Source organism: Mastigoproctus giganteus, chromosome 7, assembly GCF_048544385.1.
Source record: "Mastigoproctus giganteus isolate SK-2022 chromosome 7, ASM4854438v1, whole genome shotgun sequence".
Taxonomy (NCBI): domain Eukaryota; kingdom Metazoa; phylum Arthropoda; class Arachnida; order Uropygi; family Thelyphonidae; genus Mastigoproctus; species Mastigoproctus giganteus.
This window is the reverse complement of record NC_143581.1, coordinates 40745105-40773015: the sequence shown is the minus strand read 5'-3', so window position 1 is coordinate 40773015 and position 27911 is coordinate 40745105. Positions and strand designations below refer to the sequence as shown.

The window sequence follows — 27911 nt, the reverse complement described above, 5'->3', positions numbered from 1 at the left end:
TGTGGGAGCTTTCAATGGTGATATCCTGTCGTTATCAACCTAAAAATTAAGTGGTGGCAGCCTCTTAAATACAAAACAATACAGGTGTTAGATATCTATGTGACAGTCATGTGATCCACATTTTATAAATCTGAATTGACTCACTTGCAATGATGAGTTGGGTGTCACCGAGAAATTCTTTTTTGTGAGATGAAGGGTAGCCCTAACCCACTACTGTTGATATTAGGCCCTATATTACAGTCTCATGTCATCAATAATGTTGCTGGTCATTCTCAGTGTCTATTATGATAGCTCCACTGGGATCAATCTAGTGACCTCACAGCAAAAGTGTAGTCTTTCGGTTAGTCTTTCAATCTTCTTTTCGCCTCACTGATGTAGCTTGTATTCTTGTATACTACTTCACTCATCATGTCCAAAATGGGTCATGATGAGAATGTAGTATAAAGACAACTGTAACTTCCTGCTAGGCTGCACACATTAAACATTATATTCACACACCCCCCTGGCAACTGCTTCAGACAATCCCAAGCAGGATCTTTTGTAAATATAATACAAGTAAACCTCTATATATGCAGTTAATTCGTGCAACGAGTGTACCGTATATCTTGATTGTTGTTATGGTTTTTTTTTTTTTTTTTTTTTTTTTTTAAGGAGCATTAGCAACTAAGGCCATATTGCTCCGGGGATATGCGGTGGTCATTCTCTGACCTTTCTGCATCCTCCGTATTCGGTGATAACGGGCTCGAACCCCGGTCTAATCAAAAAGCATGTGCTACGCACAGCTGCTCCTGCCCACCTGGCTACGGAGGCGGCCGTATATCTTGAAACCGCATATATCGAAGTTAAAAACAAATGGGAAAAATTCTAATTCATCCATGATGTTTTAGAACATTCATCAGAAGACTTAATTTAGGCCTTTAAAATATGTTTTAACTATGTGCATAGATAGAAATATAAAGAATAATGAAAAGCAAGCTAAAAAACGTTTAATAAAGAAATGAGCTAAAAAATAAGTGAAAAATGGATATGCCACTTTCTAGAAAAATATTTTTCAAGCATCAAAGAAGTCGTAGCCTTCTTTTTCTCTTCATAAAGTTTATGATAGCAGCTAATTCCGTTTTCTAGGGTTCAGCAAACTAGCACGCTTCTTTTCGCGTTCGGATCTAAATCCATAATTTGTTGTTTAACAGTTTCCAAATTTCGAAACGCCTGCTTGAGTTCCTTTACCGAAATTTCCTTAGAGACACACTCCTCTCCTTCAGTCGCAATTTCTTCTTTCTCGTCGTACGCACGCTGTTGCTCCAATTCTATAAGATCCCTGTCAGTGAGTGGCTGTAAATGCAAATCTTAAGCCTTCTCTGGCATTAGGGGAATCAGCATCTTCAATGCCAAGATTCTTTCCAATGATGCTAATTTCTTCAATAACAGCGTCAACTTGATTTTCGAAGCCACAAAAGTCATTTGCACAGTAAGGCAGAAGATATTTCCACCCAGCCCTCACTGTACTAGCCATAACTTCTTGCCATGACTTATATTTTTGATAGCTTGCCTAATGTTAAAATTCTTCCAAAATTCAGTTAATAAAATTGCGCCTTCCCTATGTGCAATTTCACTTTTCTTTCCCTATGTGCAATTTCACTAAGAAGTCTATTGTTTTTATTCTTCCACAACCTTATCTTATCGTTTTGCTATTTCAATATCAGGAAACATGAACAATGCACCTCACAATCAGCACTCAGAGGATGATATGTTCTATGACAGATGATGCAAATAAACATTTGGCACATATGACATCACTATCACCATGAAATACATTATTTTTGCATTTCTTTCTACACACTGCATTCTGTCATTATGCACATTTGTTTGCAAATGTCTGATTACATCACAATTCCTGCCACTTGAAACTAAAAAAAAATCACATCTACATACTACTGTATGTAGTAAATGTGTTACCTTTTCAGATTTCACAACACAGGCACTCCTCTACTTAAGTACAAACAACTTACGTACAACTTGTAGATACATACCAAGCTTCTCAAAATTAATAAAAATACTGTATATCGAAAATATATCGACAGTTTTGAACCACACGTGTGAGGTGGCAAAAATCAGCTTCCGTGTACAGTGGACTCCCACTTTACGATATTATTCCATTCCAGAGACACCACTGTATCATGAAAATATCGTAATGTGAACCTAATAATGCATTGTTTTTTGGTAATTCATTCAAAGACCTCGGAAGTTGAAATTTTTGCTTTATAACTAAGCTATTTATCTCTCTAAAAGGTCATTTTTATAATGGCAATTGCATTTGTTTTATATAAAAATTATGTCAAATAAACACAATACAAAAAAATCACTTTTAACTAAAGGATGCAAAAACAAAACACGCAGCCAACATGTTTACAAATGCTGCTACTGTCCTTTATCCGTAAGACTGTCTACGACATGAGACAATCATAAGCCCTGGTAACATGATCACTAGAATCAGCCACTTTATAGAATCAAATTTCAAAAAAATATAAAACAATAAATGGAGCAATATGGCCTTAGTCGCTGATGCTCCTAAAAAAATCCTACTCCAACACATTTATTGCTATGTTTGGTTATAAGAATCAGTTTATAACCATAAAAATAAAAACAATTTGCAGTTTCCAGTTTATTGGGCTTTTCTGTTAGTGAATGTTAGCTATTATAAATGGGTAGCAAAACTAGATCTTATTGCATTTGCAATAATACCAATAGGTGGAATTCTGTGGGTTTTTATGTTATTATGGTGAAATGTGGTTCCCCTTCACTGAAATCTTCAATCATATGAAAAATAAATAAATTTTCAGAATCTTCTCTTCATTCCTATTTTTTAAGCTTCGTAAACTTGTTACTCCATATCTCACTTGCGAGTATTGTGTTAGTTGCAATTTGTGCATGTAACTGGTTGCTTATCTTTTTTACTGTTTTAAATTTTACAACAAAAAAAAAAAAAAAGAAAAGAAAAGGAAAGACCTCTAGTTTATTTTTGTTCTTGTATATTGTATCTTGTTTATATACTATACAGTACTGTTTGCAGGTATTATATTATTAAATTACTTTTGAATAAATACTGTATTGTACATCATGTTTTTTCAGCCTCATTAACTTGATTACAAATTGTAAAATGCTGTAAACAATACCGTATATACGGCCTGGTGCCTGTTGAAGATTGTTGGGGGTTATAATCTTGGTGAGTTGTACTGTACTGTACATGCAATTAGTATCTATAAGATCGAAGTTGGAGTTACGTACATTAGCATTAGTTGAGGCATATGATGCAAGAAAGCAAGCTTATACAGCATCAGCCAAAAAAAAAAATCCCTTCCCATTTCACCCATCTGGTCACTCCAAATGTTTGTCTAGTTCAGCCTTAAATTTATTTAAGCTATCAACTTCCACAACAACAGATGCAATTCTGTTCCAGCAACCGGCTACCTACTGGCTAAAGGCAAACTCCTTCACATCTATTCTACAACTGTCTTTCCTCAATTTGAATCTATGCCCCCTCGGGTTCTTAATCTGAGAAAGCGAAAGAATCCCATCAACAGGGAGCCTGCTCAAACCATTCAAGACCTTATACGCCTTAATCATACATGATAAAAACCAATTGAGTAAGTAAGTCGGAGTGCCTGTACATGGAAAATTTTGCATATATGTCTTCTGAAATTTTATTATGTCATATATTTTTGGAATCTTGCTGAAAGCCACTGTTAATTAGCTTTATAGTACAGAAGAACTATGAAATTATGGCACATAACAGAGAACAAGGCTATTATCACATGTTTCTATTTCCCAATGTAGACTACCACAGCACACCTGATGCCAATTCATTAAAGAAAATAAATTTGCAAAATAAAAGTTCTAATCTTAACATAGTTTTATTATTTTTCTGTGAAAAGAAAACAGGTTTTCTTTTCACAGAAAAAGTTTTTACAAAAAAGACAGAGAAACTCCTGTCACCAAATATATTATGATGGTGTGAGTGAGAAGGGTTAAATGGGGTAAGTCATAAATCTGGAGAGTTGGCAGCGATGTTCCTGAATAAGAAAATCTGAAAAGGGCTACAAAGCTGGAGTTAATTCCACTCAAGTCAACTGGTGCTAGAGTATTTCAAGGATGTGTTCTTTCATTTACTTTTTTCCTTTCAAATATAAAATATATATCTTAGGACAAACACATCACATTGCTTCAACTGTATCCAGAAAACACAGTTTGCTCTTTTCTTCCTAATGTTTCTTTTGAGTCACCGAAATTTATAAAATAATGAAATTCGCCTTACCATGGAGTAACTGATCTTGCATCTGGGGAGGATACTCTCAAAACTGCTCTCCTTAATGCACAGATGATGTTCATTTTCTAATGCATTCCTTTCCTAAAAATATCTCTGGTCAATTGCAGCATGAATCAGCATCTAATTTTTTGACTTTCTTCTAAACCAATTAGAACATATGAAGCATACAGCCAGCACCCACTCATTTGACTTCCAATTCCTAAATTTTATTTCTATAATCTTTAGAAGTTCAAGCTTAGTATCAAAAGATTAATTCTAACTTCCAAACCCAAACCTCTATGGTATTTTTGAACTACAGATTCAACCTTTTATGATTAATCACACTTAAAAAAAAAAAAAATTGTATGAAACCCCTTTACGTAAGAACTCACTGTTGATCCCCCCCCCCAAAAGAGGTAAAACTTCAAACTTATTTTAGAGAAGTTACAAACTTAGTACCTCCTCAAAACTGAAACTTAAAAAGGTATGCTTTATAGATGATTTCATGAACTGAAACAAAATAAAAAAAATAAAGCTTTAATAACCAAAGGATTTTCACAGAAATTCTGAAACTGTGGTCCATTCATCCCATTGGTGACTGATGAAAAAATAAGTGGGTATACACAATGACTTTAAATAAGCTTGTCTACATTATAACTAAGAGATTTTGCTCCATAGGAAACATTAAAATTAAGAAATTAGGCTATTATTGTTCTAGTACACCTTCAAAGTGATTACATCATTCTTCAGAATTACAGAAAAAAAAAAGAAAAACTTACCTTCAAATATAACAGCCAATGGCAACAGACCTAGTATCATCCATGGCTGCACATGATAAATCATGTCAACTGGATTACTCAAACCTACAATTAAAAGTTGCCAGATTTATAAAAAAAATTTAATACATTGAGAAAATGTTTACATACTTGAAAAAAAAAAAAAGTTTAACTATAGTATATAAAAATTCATGCTTCTATTAAATCTACCTAGTGATTTACAATTTATTCAGCATACGACATTCATCTAGTAAAAATTAATAGATAAAAGTTTCTTAAAATCAAGACACTGTTTGGTAAAGTAAGGTGGTAGGGCATTATATTGCTAATGATACATGCATATATATTTAATTCACTGACCATCCTGAAGAACTAACTTAGTAAGGATTAATTACTAACTTACTACATAGACCTGCCATCTCTTCAGATTTATGGTAGATATCCATCTATTTTTAACCTCTTCTCCATCTCATCATCCTAACAGTTTTTCTCCATCTTTCTCACAAAAAATAGTAAAACTATGGCTTTGTTGTTAAATTCTGAATTTTCAAAAAATTTATGAATTTCTGCTCATTTTCTTCACATCTCTCTCTCTAGTTAACGAACAACGGACTGGCCTTTGGATCTGCTGATCTACTTTGCAGAAAATTTATGGAATGCATGAAACAATATAAGCAATGCTCCGTATTAGGTGTGTGTGTGTGTGTGTGTGTGTGTGTGTGTGTGTGTGATGTCATGCAAATTAATGATGTCCTTCAGTAAGCTAAATAAATACAATGTATTATTTAATTTTCCATCTATTATAAAATCTGGAAAAGGTAACACATTTGCCTTTGATTTTTCTCTTTCAAGTGGCAAGTAATATAATATAATCTGAAATTTTCAAACAAATAAGCTCAAGAATGACTGAAATTCTGAACACAGCTCTTCAATCAATGGTCACACATCCATTTACTTAGGTCATTACATCTTGATATGATGAAGAGTGCAATGTGCAAATTTGTTAGACCAACAATTAAATCTTTCATTTCCATTTTGGAAGCCGATTACCATAGCAAACTAAAGAGAAATATGAATCTGACTTGTCACAAGCAGTTCTATTGCCAAGGTCGGGGACATTCAAACATTAGGGAAGATTCTGCTCTTTTGTTCAGCGAGGAAGTACTTTATTGCTGCATGTGATTACATAGTCACACAATAGTAACCCTTTATTGTACTGAAAGTAATTAATTACGATGTGGGAGTAGAGAATGTTTTCTGCTTCTAATAGATGGCAAGTACTTGACAGAAATTTTGTGATAATATCAAATGCATGAGGGAACTATTGAAATATTTTTTTTGCTGGCAAGAAACACATTTTATGTTAAAATACAGCCATAGGATTATTTACATTAACTGTTAGCTAACCTAACATTCTTCTCTCTGTGGATTTCTGTTCAGATATTCTATTAGATACCAACTGATTTTGTTTGTTTCAAGAAAGATACTGTTACACATTTCAAAGATAACAATACACATTTCAAAAAACAATCCATCATTCATAGCACGTGCTTTTCTTTTTTTTTCTTCTTTTGCAAAGAACGTAAAATGAGTGCAAAGTTTGTTCAACACTAGTTTTCAAAGTTTATAATGCAGTTATCAATAGAAATATTTTCTTGAAATTTTGTTAAAGATCAAATATACATTAAGAAAATATGCTGCGCCAATACTGTTTCCCAAAAACAATTACAATAATGCAAATCTTTTTTTTTTATTATCATATGCTCAATGTGGTGTTACAACTCCAAAAACTGCTGTTAACCAGATCCCGGATGCCACTGTGCGCTGCAAAATTAAATTTAAGAAAGAAGAGGGTAAACGTGGCCACATGGATGTAACAAGTTTAAAAGAAGGCAGGATGGATATGGTCATCAATGAAATGGATAAGTATAAAATTGACATTTTAGGAGCAACCAAAGTCATGGGGACAGGACAAGGTCATTTCAAAACTGGAAATGGGTTGTTTCTGGAAGTGACCAAGTAAAAGAACATGGTATCGCTGTCATTTTGAATAAGGAATGTTCAAGGTCTCTTCTTGGATACAATCCTATTAATAGTAGAATAATGATGGTTAGACTTCAGAGTCAGTCAGTAAATCTCACAGTTTTAGTTGCATATGCACCAACATCAACATCCACAGATGAAGATATGGATGTTTATTATGAAAATCTCCAGTAAGCTCTTGATCTGGTCCCAAAAAAAGGATGTTTTGATACTCATGGGTGATTTTAATGCAAAAGTAGGCAAGACAGTTTCTTCTAGTCTGGAATGTGGTAGGTTTGGTCTTGGCACTAGAAATGAGCAGGGGTGAAAGTTTAATTGAATTTTGTCATCTGAGCAGTGTTGTCATATGTAACACCTGCTTTCAGCAGCACCTGAGAAGGCTCTACACATGGAAATCTCCTGATCATAAAACAAAGAATCAGATTGATTATATCCTTATGCAGCAAAGGTGTATACATGGGAATCTCCTGATCATAAAACAAGGAATCAGATTGATTATATCCTTATGCAGCAAAGGTGGCATTCCAGTGCAAAAACACTTCTGGAGCAGATTGTGGCAGTGATCATCAGCCACTCCACATTGTTCTCAAGCTGAAGCTGAAAAAGATCATGAATACGGTGTTCCCTAGACGATTGGATGTAGAAAATATTCCAAACAATTATATGCTTGAAAGAGGCAATCGTTCTGAAACTCTATTAAAACTAGATGACAATATGCTGCCTGAGGAAATGTGGGAAAATACAAAAAGCATTATTAAGGATTCACCAAATAGACACATTAGAAAAAGGTCAAAGATCAAGAAGCCTTAGATTACAGAAGTCACTTTTAAACTTATTGAACAGAGAACTGCAAAAGCCCAGGGTGTACAAGGAAACGAAGAGTATCAGGAACTAAGCAAAGTCATATCAGGAACTAAGCAAAGCAAGTGCTGTTTAAGCCAGGACAAACAGGATTATATCAATCGAAAGTGTAAAGAAATTGAATACCACAATAAACGAAACACTAAAAAGATGTATGATGTAATTAAGTCTTTAAGACAAAAGTTCCGACCAAAACTTAATGTAATTAAGGACTCCAAAGGGGAAATTTTAACAGAGGAGAACACAATCAAAGGAAGGTGGAAAGAATACTGTGAGCAGCTCTTCTGAGTACCTGCTGGCACTAATGATATGCCCCCCCCTTTTCAAGAATGTGATCATGAACCAGTTCCACTGAAGAAAGAAGTCAAAAAAGCCATCAGAGAACTAACATGTGGTAAGTCACCTGGAATTGATGAAATCCCAGTGGAATTGATTAAAGCTATAGGTGTGAAGGGTGCTGAGTTTTTTCATAAAATGATTGCAAAAATTTGGGAAATGGGACAGTGGCCATCAGATGGAAGAAATCAATTTTCATCCCCTTACCAAAAAAAAAAAAGGAGATCTAAAAATTTGCTCAAATTACAGGACTATTAGCCTAATTTCTAAAGCTAGTAAGATTCTTCTTAAAATCATATTGAACAGAATCTCAAAAAATTTTTAAAAAGAAATGCCAGAAGGGCAAGCAGGTTTCAGAAGGGGTAGACGAACCAGAGATCAGATCTTAAGTCTACGACTGATTATTGAAAAATGCAAAGAATTCAATGTTCCAGTCGTTTTATAGATTATGCAAAAGCATTTGATTGTGTTCAACATGGGAAACGATGACTATTATGGGTTTCCCAATCCACATAATTTAGCTGATTAAGCTACAGAATGTGACTGGAAGAAGAAATGTGGTGTTATCAGTTTTTACAGTGATTTCCCACATGAATTTACTTGAAATTTTGCTAGTAAATGCAATCCACTTTGAAGAAAGAAGTATGGTCTTTTTGGTTTTCATAAACAATTTGTTGCAACTCTTTGGGCTGTAATAGCATTAGCAGAAGCAAGAAAGCAAGCTTGAACAGCATCAGCAAAAAAAAAAAAAAAAAAAAAAAAACACCTCTTCCCATTTCACCAATTCATTTGCTTCAGAAGTTTGTCCAGTTCTTCCTTGAATTCATTTAAGCTATCAATTCCCACAATGACTGAGAAAAATTTGTTCCAGTGATCAAGTATGTGCTAGGCTAAAGGCAAATTTCCGAACATCTATTCTACAACTGTCTTTCCTCAATTTGAGTTTATGCCCCCTCATATTTGTAATCTGAGCAGGAGGAAGAATTCCATCAGCATTGAGCCTGCTCAAATCATTCAAGGTCTTATACACCTCAATCAGATCACCTTAGTCTCCAGACCTTGCAATTTGCAGAACTACACCTTTCTTGGTAAGAGCACCCTGTTCTTCTCTATACTCATTCTAGCAACTCGGAATCCTTCCTAAAATGAGGCCTCTAGACCTGTATGCAGTACTTAAGGTGTGACTTGACCACTGCCTTATACAAGAGGATAATCACATCCTTACCCCTGCTAGCAAAATTCCTGTATATCATTGATAGGACCCCATGACCTGCTCTGACAGCCTGTCTGCATTGCTCAGAAAACTTCATATCTGACTTCATTCTCTGGGGTTACTGCTACATTTGATACATTTCTCTGGGGTTACTGCTATCATACGCAGTACTTTGCATTTGGTAATGTTAAACTTCAGTTGCCACTTCTCAGTCCATCTACTCAACTTTTCTAGATTTACTGTCATTAACAACCCTGCCAGCCTCACTATCATCTGCAAATTTGGACTTTAAGCCCGATATAGCTTCCTCAATATCATTGATAACTATACAAAACAACAATGGGCCCAGCACCGAACCCTGTAGGACTCCACTAATAACATTAGTCCACGAATGAAGAGCAATGTCCATTGAGTACCACTTTCTGTCTTCACCCACTTAACCATCCTTTTATGCATTGTAGCAACTTGCCCTTAATGTAATAATGTTTCAATTTGCCTTCCATGTGCAACAGTAATGATGAAATAAAAGTACATGATTTCAAAATTATTTTTTACATAAGTTCCTTTGTGACCAGATCATATATCCAATCAAATTTGTCACACAAGACCTCCCCTTAACAAACCCCTGCTGTGTCTGAATTATTACTACAGTCTTGCCCAAATGATCCTGCAATGCTTCTTTAACCAGTGACTCCATTATTTTTTCCCGGAACAGAAGTTAAACTAAAACATCTATAATTACTCATGTCACCCTTTGAACCCCCTTTATGAATTGGGGATACATTTGCACATCTCAGTCCATGGGGATTTTCCAAGTCCAAGGATGCTCTCATAATTATGGCTAAGGGTTTGCTTATGTCCTTTGCCACCTCCTTCAATAAAAAATTCTACCCCATGAGCCTTAATCTCTCCAGGGCCAAATTGATTGACAAGGCTCTCATCATATATTCCCTCCTATCATTTCTGGACAGAATTGAAGACACTTTCAAATTTAACCCTAACCTGTGACTTTTTTTTTCAACTTTGACCTATACTTGTTAAGTAAATCTGCAGATTTCCTACACTTAATATCATTAGTGCCAACATGTACAACAATATCACCTTTTGTGCCCTTAAAAGATATCTGCTGTACAATGTCATCAACTTTTGCTCCTGGCAGACATACCCTGGTCCTATTCCACCTATCATTTTTGCACAACATATTTCCTGTTTCCCTGACAATTGAGTCACCAACAATAACTAACTCCTGTGGGACCAGCACATTCTGCTCTGAAGATTGCCACTGCATTGCCTGATGCACAAGAGAGCTCTGGCATTGAGTAAGGCAACTGAGAGCTTGTGGGCCCCCATTTTAATTCCTTCGATGGTATCTACCCTACACCTCAAACTCTCATAGACACCCATCAGAATGCCGAGTTGGTGCCTAATTTCTTCACTGTATTTCTTATTAAAACAACAGTTGCAGCCTATTTTTTTTTCTTTATTTCAGTAAAGAAGTGCACAATATGGACACCATCAGAGCAAAAAGCTACATTGATGCTTGCTATAACATTATTTCCTTCATGTAAGTGAGCAACACACACATGGGAGAGTGAAACAAATGCAGTAGCACATTGAATTAGTGACAGTAATGCCTACTTGTTTTTCTTGAAAAAAATTTTAAAAAGGCTCAAGAATATATTTATAAAATTTGAAGTGGGAAAATGAAAGCAAACACTTCTAATGGCAGGTACTGCGAGTTTCAGCTTTGTGGATAGAACAGAAATTATAGAATTAATTAATTGTAATTTGAAGTGGATAAAATTTACCAGGACTGTTATGGGTTGTACAGATCTGTCAGCTGACTGCTGGTAGGCATTTACCATCAGTACTAGCAGCACAATGCATGCATGCATATCATGAAAAATGGCCATTTGCTGGATTATGGGAACACCATTTAGTGGTAAAATTCACATGCCAAATTACTAAACTGAAAATTAAAAAGGAACAATGTTCATAGTTATATTTTTAAATCATGTATTATTATATTATTTATACTTATTATTACATTATTATAAAATTTTCCCATTGAACCCTCTTTCAAGATGATTGACCCCCAGGGAGTCAATATCAAACCTGTTGGGAATCCCTGGGGTATAACCAGTAATTGTGACGGTGGCAGGAGGAGAGCATACTGAACTATTAAGGTTAATCATATTCGTGTGAATTGGAGAAGTGGAGACCGCATCTAAAAAAAGACAGTTTCTTGAACGGGTCTAAAGATGGGCAACTCACACTTGGTGAGATCAGCAAAACATCACCCATATGAGGAAAGACGTCAAATATATTGGCTATAGAGCTTGGCAACCAAATATCTTGGGGAGAAGGGGGGGCATGATTGAGATTTATAAAGCTCTGAGATGGGACAGTAAAATTAATAAAATTAAAATTTTCACTCCTATAAATGATTCTAGAACCACAGGGCCATAAGGTCAAATTATGGAGGAAAAGGTATAGATTGGACTGTAGGAAGTTTTCTTTTAGCCAGAAAGTTGTTAATTACAGGATTGAGTTGTTGCCAGGTAGCTGAGGCAAATAGCACAGGGAACCTCAAGGGCCAGGTAGATATGCTAGTAGATAGCTTATTTTCTTTTTTTATATTTTTTACTCTATATTTATATAAAGTATACTCAAATTATAACATTTCAACCTATAGCTCTATCCTACTTTTAGTGATCTTTTCTTTTGGTGAAGTGATCAACCTGCGAAGTGGTGGGGGGGGTACTACTTATAATGGTTTACCACTTGTAGTGCTCCTTGGAGCCAGTCACTTTTCAAGCACTATAATGGTTTTCATTATTTGATTTTTTATTCCTTATTTTTCATTTATTATTATTTTGTTTTTTGCTGGTGCAGTAAAAGCTGTGTAGCTTCCTTTAACTATATGACTAATACTAAAAACAGATGTTTAGAATCCTAGCAACTGTTCTATAATATCCCTATTGTCAATAATGATTTAATCCCTAAGAATAACATAACTAGTAATTAAAAAACACATTTACCGATATCCTTTCGCTGCATGACTAGTTGTGCAAGAGTCCATCTAAGACCAGCCAGGAATGATGCACTCAAAACCAACAAGAAACCTTCCTTATTGAACTGCGTAGACTGATAGGTAAACATAAATAAACCCGTAGAAATGAGCAGAACTACGGCAACTAAAGATAATTTCTGAAATAAAATAAAAATTATACAAATATGAGTTTACAGAATTAATTTTATAAATATATAATTATTATGACACGTTAAGGCACAATTTTATTACTCCCAACAATGGAAATTCTAAAACGAACAGTGCCTATTCATATATTCTTTAAATGGTATGTTGCAAGGTTTATACGAATAGCCAAATATAAAAGAACTTTTCCCTACAAGTATCGCAAATCTATATATTATTTCTAGTATGACTGATTAGTTTGTTGGTTGACTGATTGCTGATTTTTTGGTATATCAGCTTCAGAGGTCTCAGTGCATCAGTCTATACAACAATGTTATCTATATGTGTACAGCAGTGTTCTGCAACCTTTTTCTCTTCACGGCACACCTTAAGTTATCCATGACACAATAAAGCACATCGAAATGTTAATCCCCTAAAAAAAGCATAGTTTACGGCAATGTCAATATAAATATGCCATAAGTCACAATAGAATCAATTATTATTGTTCCAACAATCCAACAGAAATTGGCTCATGTATATATTAACATTTTATGAACCCTAAAATCACTGTATAAAAACAAAGTAAAGCAAAAAAAAAAAATTCTATTAGTATTAAACCAAATAACTACACATACTTTCAATGTGATACTTGTGCCCACTTTGCTGAACACAGATGGCTGATGCGTGGCGGAATTGTTGACAATGCAAGCCTCATTTCTTCGTCATTGGACGAGTCTCTCCCTCTGATGTTTTAATTTCAGTCAAGATCGAAAAGCCCAGTTCACACAAATATGTAGTCGAAAATGGTAATAAGGCATTAATCGCCATCTGGGAGCTAGTCAGGTATTCTTTCCTTATTGACAACCAAAATGTGTCCAACTGTACTTCACAATGTTTTAATTGCAATGTTCCGTCTGCCATAAGATCTGTTAGTTCCTCTTATTGGAAGAGATTTTGCATCTGCAACAAATGGATCACGAACCCAGTTGAAATCTTCAACGCTCTCTCTCCAAAATAATCTCTAAATGTTCTTTAATGAAATCTATCATCACTTTATTACCAACAGCAAGTGGCCACACAGTTGGGAACATATCAAATGACCCCCATTTGCAATGCGTTGTATCCACAAATCCAGCTTATTCTGAAAGCCTTGAATCTTCTCAATACTCGTAAAAATATTTTCATTCTTGCCTTAAATTTTTTGGTTCAGCTTATTCAAGTGAACAAAAATATTGGAAAGATATGTCAACTTAGTCATCCATTCATCATCTGCAAATAACTCTGCATACTCATGCTCCTCAGCTGTTAAAAATGTCTGTACCTTCTCTAAGTTCAAAAAGGCATGCTAACATTTTACCACGTTAAAACTACCGTACTTCTGTATGCAGCAGGAGTGTGGTGTGTTCAGATCCCATTTCCTGACACAAAACGGAAAAAATCTGCAAATTGAAGGGCCACGGTTTGACGAATTTAACAACTTTTACTACTTCGTCCAGTACAACTTTCAGAGCAGATGGCAAAGACTTGGCAACAATGGCTTCATGGTGAACAAGACAATGGTCACATCGTATGTCAGGATTCACTCCACACACTTTAGCCTTTAACTCGACTTGTCATGGAAGCAGCTCCGTCTGTGCAAACACTAACACAATCCTTCCAATTTAATTCATTTTGGAGCATATGTATTCATTAGTAACACGAAATATTTCTTCACCGGTGGCTCACTCGGGTAGTAATTTGGAAAAGAAATAGAAATTTGTTGCAATTACATCTCCATCGATGAACCAAATGTTGCCAAGAAGTTGAGTGTGACTGCTAACATCTGTGGACTTGTCGATCTTAAGTGAGAACTTCTGACTGCTGTTAATTTTTTCCTTCGTAATGTTTTCAATGTCACTGGACATATCACTGACTCGGTGACTGATTGTGTCAGCTGAGAGTGTAATTTTTGAAATTTCATTAGCAGCTTCTGTGCCCAGGCCTATTTTCAGCATCTCTTTACAAGCTCGCATTAACAGTTTCGGCTATTGTGTATAGCTTTTTGGCCTTTACGATAAGTTCAGCTACTTTATAGCTAGCTTCCTGTACTTTTCTCCAAAACACATACTACCGACGAAGTCATGAAGGTTGCCTGTTTTTTGGTTTGTTGCAACAACAACAACCATCATCAAAAATAATTGATATCTTTGCATGTCAGAGAAGAATGTTTTGTTTAGAAATGCTGTTTCAGCTTACTGGGAACCATAGCAGCATTGCTGAGCTTTTCTCCTCACGAGACACTCGGTAATTGGGCATGTTTTATCACCACACCAGAAAAAACCAAAAGACAAATAATTATCACTATACTGTCTGCACACTAATTTTTTTTTTTTGGGCTTGTCACTTTCAGTTGTTGTTTGTTTGTTTGTTATTTGGTTTTTAGGAGCATTAGCAACTAAGGCCATATTGCTCCGGAGATATGTGGTGGGCATTTCCTGACCTTTCCGCATCCTCCGTATTTGGTGGTCACGGGCTCAAACCCCGGTCTAATCAAGAAGTGTGTGCTACGCACTGCTGCTCCTGCCCACCTGGCTACAGAGGTGCCCATCACTTTCAGTACTTGTACTCGTGAACAGAATACTCCTTAAGAGGTACTTGTGTACTGTTAAAAAGAGAAATAAAGTAAAAAGTAAAGTGCAGCCATTATCCACTGAAGGATGGAAGCCTCCTCAACAATTCATGCTGAGGGAAATGGACCATAATCTGCCACGCTGGTCCAGTGCGGGTTGGCAGATCGACCGTATTCAGCAGTCAGGGGCTTGAACCCCGGTCTACTCAAAGAGCGTGTGCTACTGTACTCCCGCTCCTGCCCACTCGGCTACGGAGGCCGTCAAAAAGAGAAATAGTAAATAATAAATAAAACAATAATATTATGGCTCGCGATCACAGTTTTCTGACTATTTCAGAGCACAGTTGTGGGGAAACTGAAAGTAATAGACACGGGACCAATACTCTTTGAACAGATGAAGGGGCACATCTATCACTTTAAATTATAGTCTTATAACAAAGGGATGCGTTGGCACAGGAAAAAAGTAATAAATTGAAGTAGCACGGACAAACAGGGACAAATATCAAAATAAGCCAATAAAATAATAAAAGACGTGGGATGTTTTACTAATCCTTACACTTTTAAGGAACAACACGTATGTATCTAACTTTAACAAGCGGCATCTTATTTCAGTCTGCACAGTGACAAAACAAGAAATATTGGAAGGGCAAACGCACACTACTTTAGAAAGCAAGTGTTGGAAGTCATGCAAAAAATAATTTACTGTTCCACACATATACATTGTGTTTCAGTAAAAATGGCACATTGTGAAATATAACAATGAATAGCATTACAAATATATATAAAAACTATTTTTTACAATAGGTAAAAAGTTCTCAGTGATCAATTTCTGATCATAATACATATAGTACTATTCAGGGCTTTTTTTGGGACGGTACGCAACGGTATGGCATACCGGCACCTTTATTCACAGTGACGTGTGACATTTGGACGCAGTACACTTTGAAATTTGTAATATTCTGTAAATTTTTTTCACATGTTTACCTACTATTCAAATAAGCTTAAAGTTATTTAACTAAATTTGCATTTTTCACTCTCTATTGTTAAGATATTTTCCAAATAAAACTGTATAACCATTTTTATAATTCTAAATTACTCAGTCGGACTTCTATTTAATTATTTTGATTTTTAATTATTCCGTTTAGCAAGAAAATTTTCATATAGCGAACGGATTAGGAGAGAATTAACTCGGCAATTTAGGCAATTAGTGTTGCTGCGCAAATTAAGAGAGCTAGAGCTAAAGCATTCTACAACTTAGTGGTACGTGGTGAAAACCTATCCGACCACCTGTCCCACATATGGAGAAGTCACTCTGGTCAAGAGTGAGCATGCAGATCAAGGGGTATTCCCAATGCCTCTGGCCCACCTTCTACTGCAGTGGCGTCCAACCTTTTCCAGTACAGGGGCCATATTAAAAAAAAAAAAATCAAAGTTAGATTTCTTTAGTGTGTTACATTTTCCATATCTTGTTGCACATAAAAGTAAAATTGAAAATATTCAGAAATTTTATTAAGTACATGCACAATTACATTTACTGAACAAAACATTTAATGAGAATTTTTTTGGTAATTAACAAAATTTAAAATGCTGTTTTAGTTCATTTTCCAGGCAGGCCATAGGTTGAACACCGCTTTGAATCAACTGTAAGAACCCTGTTCAAGAATTAGGAGGGAGTGATTTTCTTTTACCTCGACAAATAATCATCGGTTGTTTCGCGGAAGTGCGTTATCCTCATTTTCTCACATGGTCACAGTACCTGAATATCCCAATGACACTGACATTTTGGACAGTTTCAAAAAAAAAAAAGAAAAAAGAAAAGAAAAAATTCAAATTTGAGAACTAGTGACAATACCGATGACGAGAGAAGGAAAACGAGGACAACGAAGGTATTAATCCTCCTAAACACGAAATGTTGGCATTTCGTGAGAATGAAATTAGAAAATTGTCAATCAGGTTACAGTTAAATGAAAGAGATACAATTCGTGGATTTCGGGAATATCTAATTGAAAAGATGGTTTCGGAAGAATTGAAGCATTTGATGAACGCTCTGTGTACGATACCAATTTCAAGGAGTGAATGTGAACGAGGATTTTCACAAATGAATCTGATCGCCAGCCCAACCAGAGCTTCGTTAATGACAAAAACAGTTTCTTCACTAATTTCTTAAAATTGTAGGCCTGCCCCTGACCTGCTTCAATCCAGCAAACTTTGTAGCTGCTTTGGAAACGTCATTCAGCAAGAAACATACAAACAGGAAGAAAAGAAGTTGGCACAGGGTGTTGGATGAAAACTTAATAAAAATTTGAAATATTCTACAAAAATTTTATTATGAAATTATTTTTACTTATTATTTTTAGGGTCCGTAGTCTAACGAAGGACCCTTATAATGTCACTCGGTTATACAATGCTGTGTCTGTCTGTCACAGCATTGTATCTCTGGAACCACTCAACTTATTGACTTAAAATTTTGCATGTGTTTGTACATCATTTGGGCCAACATAACGCTATATTGATCACTGTTGACAAAAATTTGTCTTAAAAAATGGGGGTAAATGTGGGGGGACATAAAATGTCAACAACCTATAGCTTATTATACACTGTTGGAAAGAGCTCAACTAGTAGATTTAAAATATGATTTTAAAATATTTTTAAAATTAAAAATGGCGGTGCCAGACTGGAAAATTTGAGGAATTTGTGTTCCTCCCTCTATTTCCGTCGCTAATGGAGCTAAAAATTTAAAAATCATATTAACTTTGTGTTATTTGACGCTTATCAAGGGAAAATTATTCTGATTGAAATTTGGTGTTAAAATTAAAAAAGCAATTTTTTATTGCACTTCGATTCTTTGTACTAAGTAACTCTCCATTTGGTGACAAAAAGGTTGCTAAACAGTTAGTTAATAATTCTATAAAGGTCATTTATAAATTTTGCGATGAGAAATATTTTTTAACAATTTTGAAAGCTGGAATTGTTCTGGACAGGAAATACTCAGAGAGCCAGTGTTGAGGCGGTGGTGGTGGTGGGGAGGTGCCTGCACAAAGTCTTGCATTGCCCTCACCTGCCAGTCGCTTCTCCCCCAAGACTTGAATCGCTTCTCCAGGAAGAAGTCAGGGTCGCTTCTCGCACTCTTGTCATTCACAACAACTGAAAAGACTCAAACAGACAACGTTTTCGTTAGTTCCTCATTTTCAGGCCAATTTGGAGTATTAGAAACTTTTTTCAGTTACCATAATGCCCTCTATTTGAGATACTACACTAATGACCATTCGTAACTACAGACCCTTCATCCTGAGTGCCCTGCACTCAGTAGCTGGCCGATTTATTTACTTATTTTACTCACATTTTACTTATTTTTTTATATACATTTAATAATAAATTTATGCTTAATAAACTGTGTTAATATACTAAATTTGTTGTTCCTATTCCAAAAACATTACTACTAAAGTAACAATATCAGAACAAAAAATTTTAGAGTACTTTTCATATCCTTTTAATTTTCAATTATTCCTGATAGCAAAAAATGAGTACCGGCACCTATTTTTTTTTACAAAAAAAGAGCACTGGTACTATTTATAGGTATACAGTTTAGCAAAGTTTGCAGCACACCTGTCATCTTGTGGCAGCACACTGGCTGTAGAACACTGGTGTAGAGGAAGTATTATCATTGGTTAGCTGTTTCTTATGACTGTCGATTTGATTTTGTTTGGTACAGATTAGATTATTATTAGGTTATTTTACACACATAGGCCCCAGGTGCCAAACGTTTCCGTGGCCAAGTTTGTTTGTTTGTTTGTTGCGGTGGTCATTCCCTTGACCTTTCCGCATCCTCCGCATTTGGTGGTGACGGGCTCAAACCCCGTGGCCAAGTGACGATCTCTGAGGTCTATAAAGTGATTTCAAGCATTTTCCTTCAAAGGAATCACCCTTCTTATTAAATTTAAAGTTAGCTTCTCTTAAGTTTTTCATAAAGCACAGTAGGCTTCATCTTACAAGTAGTAAGTTAAGTTAGGAAAGAAAAGACAACTTTCCTTTTATTTGAGTTACTAACCCAACCAACCTAACAACTGCTTAGCCATTCGTGGCATTACTCCTGCCTCTCCGTGGTGGGGGCTGGCAACCTGAGTGGGAAAAATCAACCCTCGGGGCCAAAAGGAGTACAAAATGGACAAAGAAACCTTTCCCCCACTTGATTCATTGAGATCCTCTACCGATAAAGACCAACCTGATCATGACTCCTATCAAAATAAAACACAAAAAATAGATCTATGTCAACAAGATCACCCAGCCTTTCTCCTTATTCATTCTCTATCAGATTTTCCTGTGAGCAAATTATCCCCATTTCTAATCCAGAAATGCTTGAAAAATGCTGCAGGATCACCGAAGATGGTAAAACGATTAGTCTGGAGACCTGCTGGTGGAAACAATGAAACCAAAATAATCAGAAATTTTAATGAAACTGACCACATTTGGTGGAATTCCAGTGAAAATAATGTTTCATGCCACTCTGAATACCTCCAAAGGAGTTAGAGCAGAGTGGAACCTCATTAACATCTCAGAGGATGAAATAGTGCAAGAATTGGCAGATCAAAGAGTAATACATGCAAAAAGAATATTAATCCGGAAAGATGGAGAATTAAAGCCTACAAGAAATATAATACCGACCTTTAGTACTCCAAACTTACTAACAATGGTTAAAGCAGGGTATCTAAATTGTTGTATACGTCTATATATACCGAATCCCATCAGGTGTTATAAGTGCTAGAAATATGGACACTCCCAGGTAGCATGCCGTGGCACTGATTTGCCCAAACCGTGGTTCAGCAGAACATACTCAAGCTGATTGTACTGTAACCACCTTCACCTGTCCCAGTTGCAAAGGTAACCATCCGGCATATTCAAAATATTATGAAATGTGGAAATTGGGAGAAAAAAATTAAAAAAATACAAAACAAAGTAACGTATCAGGAAGCCAAAAAGCATATTATGCAGTTTATGCTGAAATGCACGCATGCACAAGCACCCAACACAGCCTTTCTATTGCTACTCAAACTGACATGTTTGGAGGGACATGTAAAGTCCCTCCAAACACTTCTCTTGCTGATTGGGCCAGATCTGTGCTTAATGCTAAGCCGTAACCTGCCAAACACAATCAACTGGAACAAGGAATTAATACTCCAATTTCAGTACCACCCAATATGCCTGAAACTACTGAAAAAGACAAAACAATACCAACAGACAATGCTCAGACCAAGAAACAATTCCCTATACATATGGATGTCGACAACAAAACTGACCCAGAAGAAACTATATTAGAACTTCATGCGGAAGAACACATGGATACAGAGCAACCCGTCTTCCCCAAAAAAGATAGAAATAAAACAGATTGTTACAAACAAACTGCTCCAAAAAAAATAGACTGATCAAACCATAACTCCTAAAACCAAGTAATGCAGCACATACTCAAATGGAACTGCAGGGGCATGCAAGCCAATATTGATGACTTATGTAACCTGATCAATAAATATAATCCAGTGGGTGTTTGTTTGCAAGAAACTAATTTAACAAGACAGGTAACTCTCAATTAAAAGCTACACAATTTTCAGAAAAGACAGGAATACTGCAAAATCCACACATGGAGGGGTAGCGATATTAGTTAACCCTAAAATCCCCGCTTGACATATCTCTCTACAAACTGATTTAGAAGCCGTTGCTGTGCGCGTTGGACTTAGAATAACCTTAACTCTCATTTAAATATACTGTACCTTCCACCAAACAGTACCGTCATTCTAAAAGAACTAGAAGATCTCATAGAGGAAGTGCCAACATGTTTCCTGCCTCTTTGGAGATTTCAATGGTCATCACCCATTATGGGGATCTTCCAACATGAATCAAAGAGGACAACTGATTGAGACCTTACTAAACCAACAGCAGTTAATCATACTAAATAATGGCCATCACACTTATTTGCATTTTTCTACAGGATCCACCTCAGCAATTGATCTGTCAATCTGTTCTCCAATTTTATTTCCTAGTATAGAGTGGGCAATCCTAAATGATCTGCACAACAGTGATCACTATACAATTATATGCAAAATTCAAACAAAACAATCTCTCTATCCAAATTACAGAGTAAAATGGAAGTTCTCAAAAGCCAATTAGGCAAAATACTCAGCCAGTGTTTCTTTTGATGATCAATTTATTAACACACAACTGACAGATGACGTCACTGACACATTTCCACACAAATTTTGACAGCAACGTCTGAAGCAATCCCTCAGTGTTTGCAGACTGACAGAGACATGTAAAACACTGGTGGAACGAGGCTTGTAACAGTGCCAAAAAGAAAAAAAAATAAAGCCTGGAATCTATTCCATAGGTTTCTCACAACTGCCAATCTCATATTATACAAAAAAAAAAGGCAAGACCATGACAAATCAGAAGACAAGCCAAAAAAGAATCCTGGTTAAGATTTGCCAGTACCATCACAAAGAACTAGTAGTCTGATAATATGGAAGAAAATCCAACAATTAAATAATAAATGCATTCCTTTTTCTGCTCCAATCTTAATTAAAAATTGACGAGAACTGTCCTCTCCTAAGATAATAGACGATTTCCTTGGAGTCTTTCAGTCAAATATCAGCAGCATCTGCATAGGACAGTTCTTTCGTGAAAATCAAAACCTTGGCAGAAAAACATAAAATAAATTTTAATACCACCCAATCTCTTCCTTATAACCAGCCTTTCATCTCAACTGAACTCCAAGAAGCTCTGAACAGAACAACAAACAGTGCAGCAGGACCGGACGGAATCTACTATATAATGCTCAAACATGAGCGTAGGTATAGCTTAACTTAATTATCAGCACTCACCTCATAGTAATCTGCTTAGTTTGATGAAAGTTTCAACACATACATAGTAGTTATGAAATTTTAAATTTCCAATTAGTAACTATTTTTAACTTAAAGAAATTATGAATTAAAAAAAAAAAAAAATTAGAAATTACTAAATTATGAGCTTTAAAAAATGTTAAAATTTGCCTAAGAAAGGAAAGTGCACATTCCGTTCTATAGTTGTCTAATTAGATAACTATAGAATGGAATGTGCACTTTCCTTTCTTAGGCGAATTTTAACAATTTTTTAAAGCTCATAATTTAGTAATTTCTAATTTTTTTTTTAATTCATAATTTCTTTAAGTTAACAATAGTCTAATCAGCACATTTTTTTTTTTTTTCGTTTGCACACCAGGTGAGATGCATGCGAAGTTCCTTCGACATCAGTTTTCGAAGTTTATAACTCAGCTATGAATAGAAATATTTTCTTGAAATTTCATAAGATCAAATATACATGCACGAAACTGCTGTTCCGATTTAGTCCTCTAGAAACAATTACAATAAAGCGAACTTTTTTTTATGAAATGCGCATTGTGGAGATCAGTTTTATGACAGTTTTTTTTTTTCCTTCTGTTTCCACTGTGGTTTCCAATAGGTGAATTTCCTTGATTTTTTGTTAGTAGATACACTACATACTGAAGAAAGGAAATGCAATATTTTTGTTTTTCAAAAACCATTCGTTGCAATTCTTCATACAATTACGAAAAGGAGTAAAGCAAAATGCTGAGAGAGCCATGCAAAATAGTGTTCACAAGTAATGATACTCAACTGTGTTTCCCACAAAAGTTGCTTAAATTTTTATTTTCTCCTTGGATCACCTTGGTAACGCTAATGACGTAAGCTTGACCAGTCAATTATATCTCCGCATGTGTTGATTCGTTTTAGCTAGATGAAGCGGGAATTTTGAATTGTAACACGTATCATCTTCAAAGCATCTAACGCTGTTTTGCTGAAGTAATAATTCATAAACTGATATGTGGTTGTATATTTTTGCTGTTTTCGAGTGGATTAATAGTTTTTGTTGAACGCTAAAGGTAGGAAATCAAAGAATATACTTCTGTTTATGTATATTGAGAGTTTCAATTTTGTAAATTGAGTAGAAATTATGGAAATTATTAGTTTTTGTCAGGGGGGACAACTTTCAAGTGGGGGGGTTAAATATAAATCAATATGGTTTCCGAAAAAACAGATCCTGCGTGGACCTAATGATAAGAGCCAAAACTAACATTCGCAATGCATATGTTAAAAACAAACTCTAGTAATGATCAGTCTAGATACTGAAAAGGCATTCGATACCACAGAGCGGTATGGCATTCTTCGAGAATGACAGTTCAGTGTACAAAACAATTGGCAGCTATGATGATTCGGTAAGTACGACAATTCAGTGAATTGTTTGAGAGAATTTGGTGTACAGCAAAGAAAGACAGAAAATGCAAACCTTTTATATGGCATGCTGCAAATGGTGAATTTAGTGATCATGATGCCATTCTTGATATTTAATATTTTTGATGGAGTGTACTCCATCAAAAATATTAAATCCACCTTCATTTTTTAATGCATGTTCTACTTTTTTTTAGGCTATCCTATTTAAAAAAAAAAGCTACAGACAGGTTATAGACTGAAATTCAAGAAAATCTTGTTGGCAGTTTACTTTCACTTCTGTAGGTTTTATTTTTTAGGAAATACACATGAGGAGTGGGGGGTTGTTCCAGAGACCAAAAGTAGAGATCACTAATGGATGCCAGCTGGGTAACATGCATCTTCTAATGTTCGGTTTGCAACATGCACTTGTTTTTATTGAAAGAAGTTAGTAGGCTTGTAGTGCGGCCAGTTAAGGGTAGGTAGGTAGGTAAGTTTCCCTGGGAACTTACCTGCCTACCCTTATCAGAATTGGAGTCCGATTCCCCCACATGGAAAAGCACTCTGGCCCATGAGGCATTTTCACCAAGGCCTGTGACGGTTCTTGATAGTCCTGATTAAGGGATGCTATGATGACTTGTTCCTTTAACTTGGTTTCTGCACCAAAACTTTTCTTTTCTATCTCCCCAACCCTCAACCAAATCATTCTCCTGGAAAAGCATAGGAGGAGGCATATTAAAAAAAATAAAAAAATTAATAAATAATCTTATCCGAATTAAAGGCATTATAATATGGACATCATGCTGAAATAGACACATACTCAGTTTCCAACCCGTCTGTGAGAAGGATCAGCGTGAAGTCTTTTATACAAAATAAATGGATAAAAATATATTATTTTCTTTTTTGTACATTTCTGCATTCCTCTTTTCTAAGTCACCAAAATTTCTCTGGTTTCCTAAACCTTTTACTTCATTGATTTTGCTAATTTCTGATCTCTGTGTGATAACTGTCATGCACTGAATTGTCACATACACCAAACTGTCATACAGTGAATTGACATGAACCCATTGAAACTGTATACAGAGGTAATATCAGAAAAATTAAATGAAATTATAGAATTAAATGAGGACTGTAGATCATGCATAGATACCATATTTATGATAAAGCAAATAAAAAAATCTTCGGAGTATAATACAGCAATTTATGTGTTTCAAAAATTCACAAAAGCTCTTAATACAGTTAAAATATGTAAAGAAAGCTGAAAGCTGCACAAAACAATTAACAGAAGTAATTATATATATATATATATATATATATATATATATATATATATATATATATATATATATATATATATATATAAATACACACAGTCCATTCCGGTTGTTTGAGACACATCGGGACTAGTGCATTTTGGCCCGATTAAGCGGCTGCTCCAATTATCCTAAGTTTCACGTAAATAGTTAAAAATACAATGCACCTCCCTCCCTTTACAATTGGTTCACTGTACAATCAAATCACGTTACGACGAACTCAACATAGTAAAGTACCATTCACTATACGATGTGCAGTAAGTGCCAGTCATTGTAATCACGTTTATGAATTGAATTTTAATTCTATTAAACAGCGATTCTAATTAGCGAAAATAGGAGGAATATTATCCACAGGCTATAAAAGCAAAAATATATTAAGCACAAATTTACCCTTTATTACCTTACCAATTAAAATATTAAATGATACGTGAAAATCGGATGAATATATATGATAATCGGAATAATTAATACGTACTGTAATATGTACATACGAACTAGTTGACATTTCTGTTCACTGACATTTGTGGGCAGGGGGGTTTAAAATTTAAAACAGTAAAAAGATAAGCAATCAATAACAAAGAACACGGCACACACAAATTGCAAGTAACACAATACGTGCAAGTGAGAATGGAGTAACGAGCTACAAAGCTTTAAAAATAGGAATGAAGAGAAGATTTGAAATTAATTTTTTTATATGATTGAACATTTCATGGAAGTGTAAACACATTTCATCATAATAACCCACAGAATTCCAGCTGTCGGTATTATCGCAAATTCAGTAAGATCGAGTTTACTGTCCGTTTATGATAGATTTTACTAACAGAAAAGCCCAATAAACAGGTGACTGCTAATTGTTTTTATTGTTTTATGGTTGTGACCTCCAGAATTTTGACCGAACCACGTTGTACCATCGGAGACAATCGTAGGGTAATCTCCAGTGCTGCGGTCTCCTGCCCTGATTAAACAGCATGCTGTCCCAATTAAGCGAAGTAAACCCTGGTTATTTTCTCGATTGGTTTCTGTTTTTTAAGATTTGCCCCAAATAAACGGCTGCCCCGATTAACCGGAATCCACTGTATATATAGGCAATAAATGTATAATCAAAACAGATCAAGGAAACAGAAACTAAAGGAATAAGACAAGGAGACTCATTGGATCCAACTCTCTTCAGCTTGATAATGGATAAATTAAGTAATAAAGTAAACAGAGGAATTTACTAAAATAAAGGAATAATAATAATAATAATACAATCTGCTACGCAGATGATGCAGTACTAATGGTAGAAAATGAAAAGGAGTGCAAATAATGCAACATAATTTTAATAAAAAAAGCAAGAGTATAATATGGAAAATAAAGGGCCTAACAATAGCAAAAGAACCACTCAGATTTAAATTAGAATTAGAAGAGAAAATTATAGAACAAGTAATAAAATTTAACTATTTAGGAATACAGATAAATAGTTCAAGAATAATTCAAGAATCAGAAGAACAAGTTCTAAAAGTGAATAGAATATGGGGGGGGGGATTATCAAAAAACATGATCTGAAATGATCCAAGCATTAATCAATATGTTAAAGTAATATATGCAGCTGAACATATGCAGCTGAAATAAGAGGTAAGACAGCAAAAATACACAAATGAAGCGACAGATGCAAAAACACTGAGGGAAATAACTAATAAAACATTGAGATAAAGTTTAAAGTGACCCCTAAATAATGTATATAGGAGTCAAATATTATAGCAACAGAAGTTATTTATGGACTTTTGCCATCAGTGTTCACTGACAATCTTTTTTATCAGATATATTCTATTATTTTCATAGTCTTAATAGCACTGTGCAACTAAACATTCTTATGAATTAATTGCCATAATACTCTCCTGATTTGCTAATATACCTCCTATTTTTGTAAGTCTCTGGCTGATTTTGCTAAAAACAGTGAATTCATTCAAATTTTTTTGCAGTTTGTATAATGGACTAACTTTTAGGAGCAATGCTGATAATTAAAATCTGTGTGTACACTTTAAATCTGAAATAGTGCCATCTGAATTTAAATATTTGTTAATGTGAATTAAAAGAATTAAAGTGACAAAAAAAAAAAAAAAACCCGGGATTTTCAGTGCTCCACACCCAAATGTATTTGAAATTGACTTTCCCAATCCAGTGAGGAGCAGTTTTGTCAGTGAAAACAATCCATGCTGACACAAACCCCTTTACTCACTTGTGTATCATTCAGTTTTAATGATATACATTAACTGAAACTCATAAGCTGTCAAAATAAATCCTTCTAAATACTCCAGATTCTTCTGCCACATTGTTATCTGCAACATATTCAACTTACAGCCACATCTGTAAATGGATTTTTGCTTTGATGGAAAAACTTTTACACATTTGCGTTGTTTTTTCAGTGGTACAGAGAAGGCCCAGACCACACCCTGTAGATACAACCTTTTCCTTCACACTGCTTAGACCAATTGTAAACTGACTTAACATCGTGGAAAGTCTCCTTTTGTCGCATACATGAAAGTCACACTAGACAATGATTTTGTAGCATGCATACTAGACTGAATTTGTCTTTACAAACTAACTGGATGACATAAAGTGGTTCTGCCTATGGAGAAGCCTTTTTAACATGTTCCCCCTCACAGATACAACACAAATTACATTTTATGAGAGGAATTAAAAAATTTCAGTTCATCCATTGTTTGGTAATTTTAAGAATTTATTCATATGAATGGGAGGTATTTCAAAAAGTTTTCATTTTAAATCATCCTGTGCATATATACATGAGCCAGACTGGCTATATGTATGCACATACGCACAATGGAAATAAGTTGGAAATATCAGTTCAAATGAATGAAAGGTGCAACAATGCGGAAAATACTCTGAAAAACAAAGCTGATAGAGTAAATACTCATTTCTTAGGTGAAAAACTATTGATAGGTGAAAACACATGCAATGGACAAATATAGAACAAAATAAACTACAAAGAAAACAAAATAGTTGCCGATTTTAT

General features: G+C 35.1%; 1 protein-coding gene across 6 annotated transcripts in view; it reads right to left on the bottom strand.

Moving 5' to 3' along the window:
* The window catches only part of LOC150082840 (solute carrier family 35 member H1), a 146805-nt gene that overhangs the window by 62083 nt on the left and 56811 nt on the right, over positions 1 to 27911 (bottom strand). For all 6 annotated transcript variants that reach the window (XM_090376857.1, XM_090376858.1, XM_090376859.1 and 3 more), the window contains exons 6-7: positions 12574 to 12742; positions 5083 to 5166 (exon numbers count right to left, since the gene is read on the bottom strand). In XM_090376857.1, the coding sequence (XP_090232983.1) occupies positions 5083 to 5166; positions 12574 to 12742 (253 nt within the window). The remainder of the gene's footprint in view (positions 1 to 5082; positions 5167 to 12573; positions 12743 to 27911) is intronic.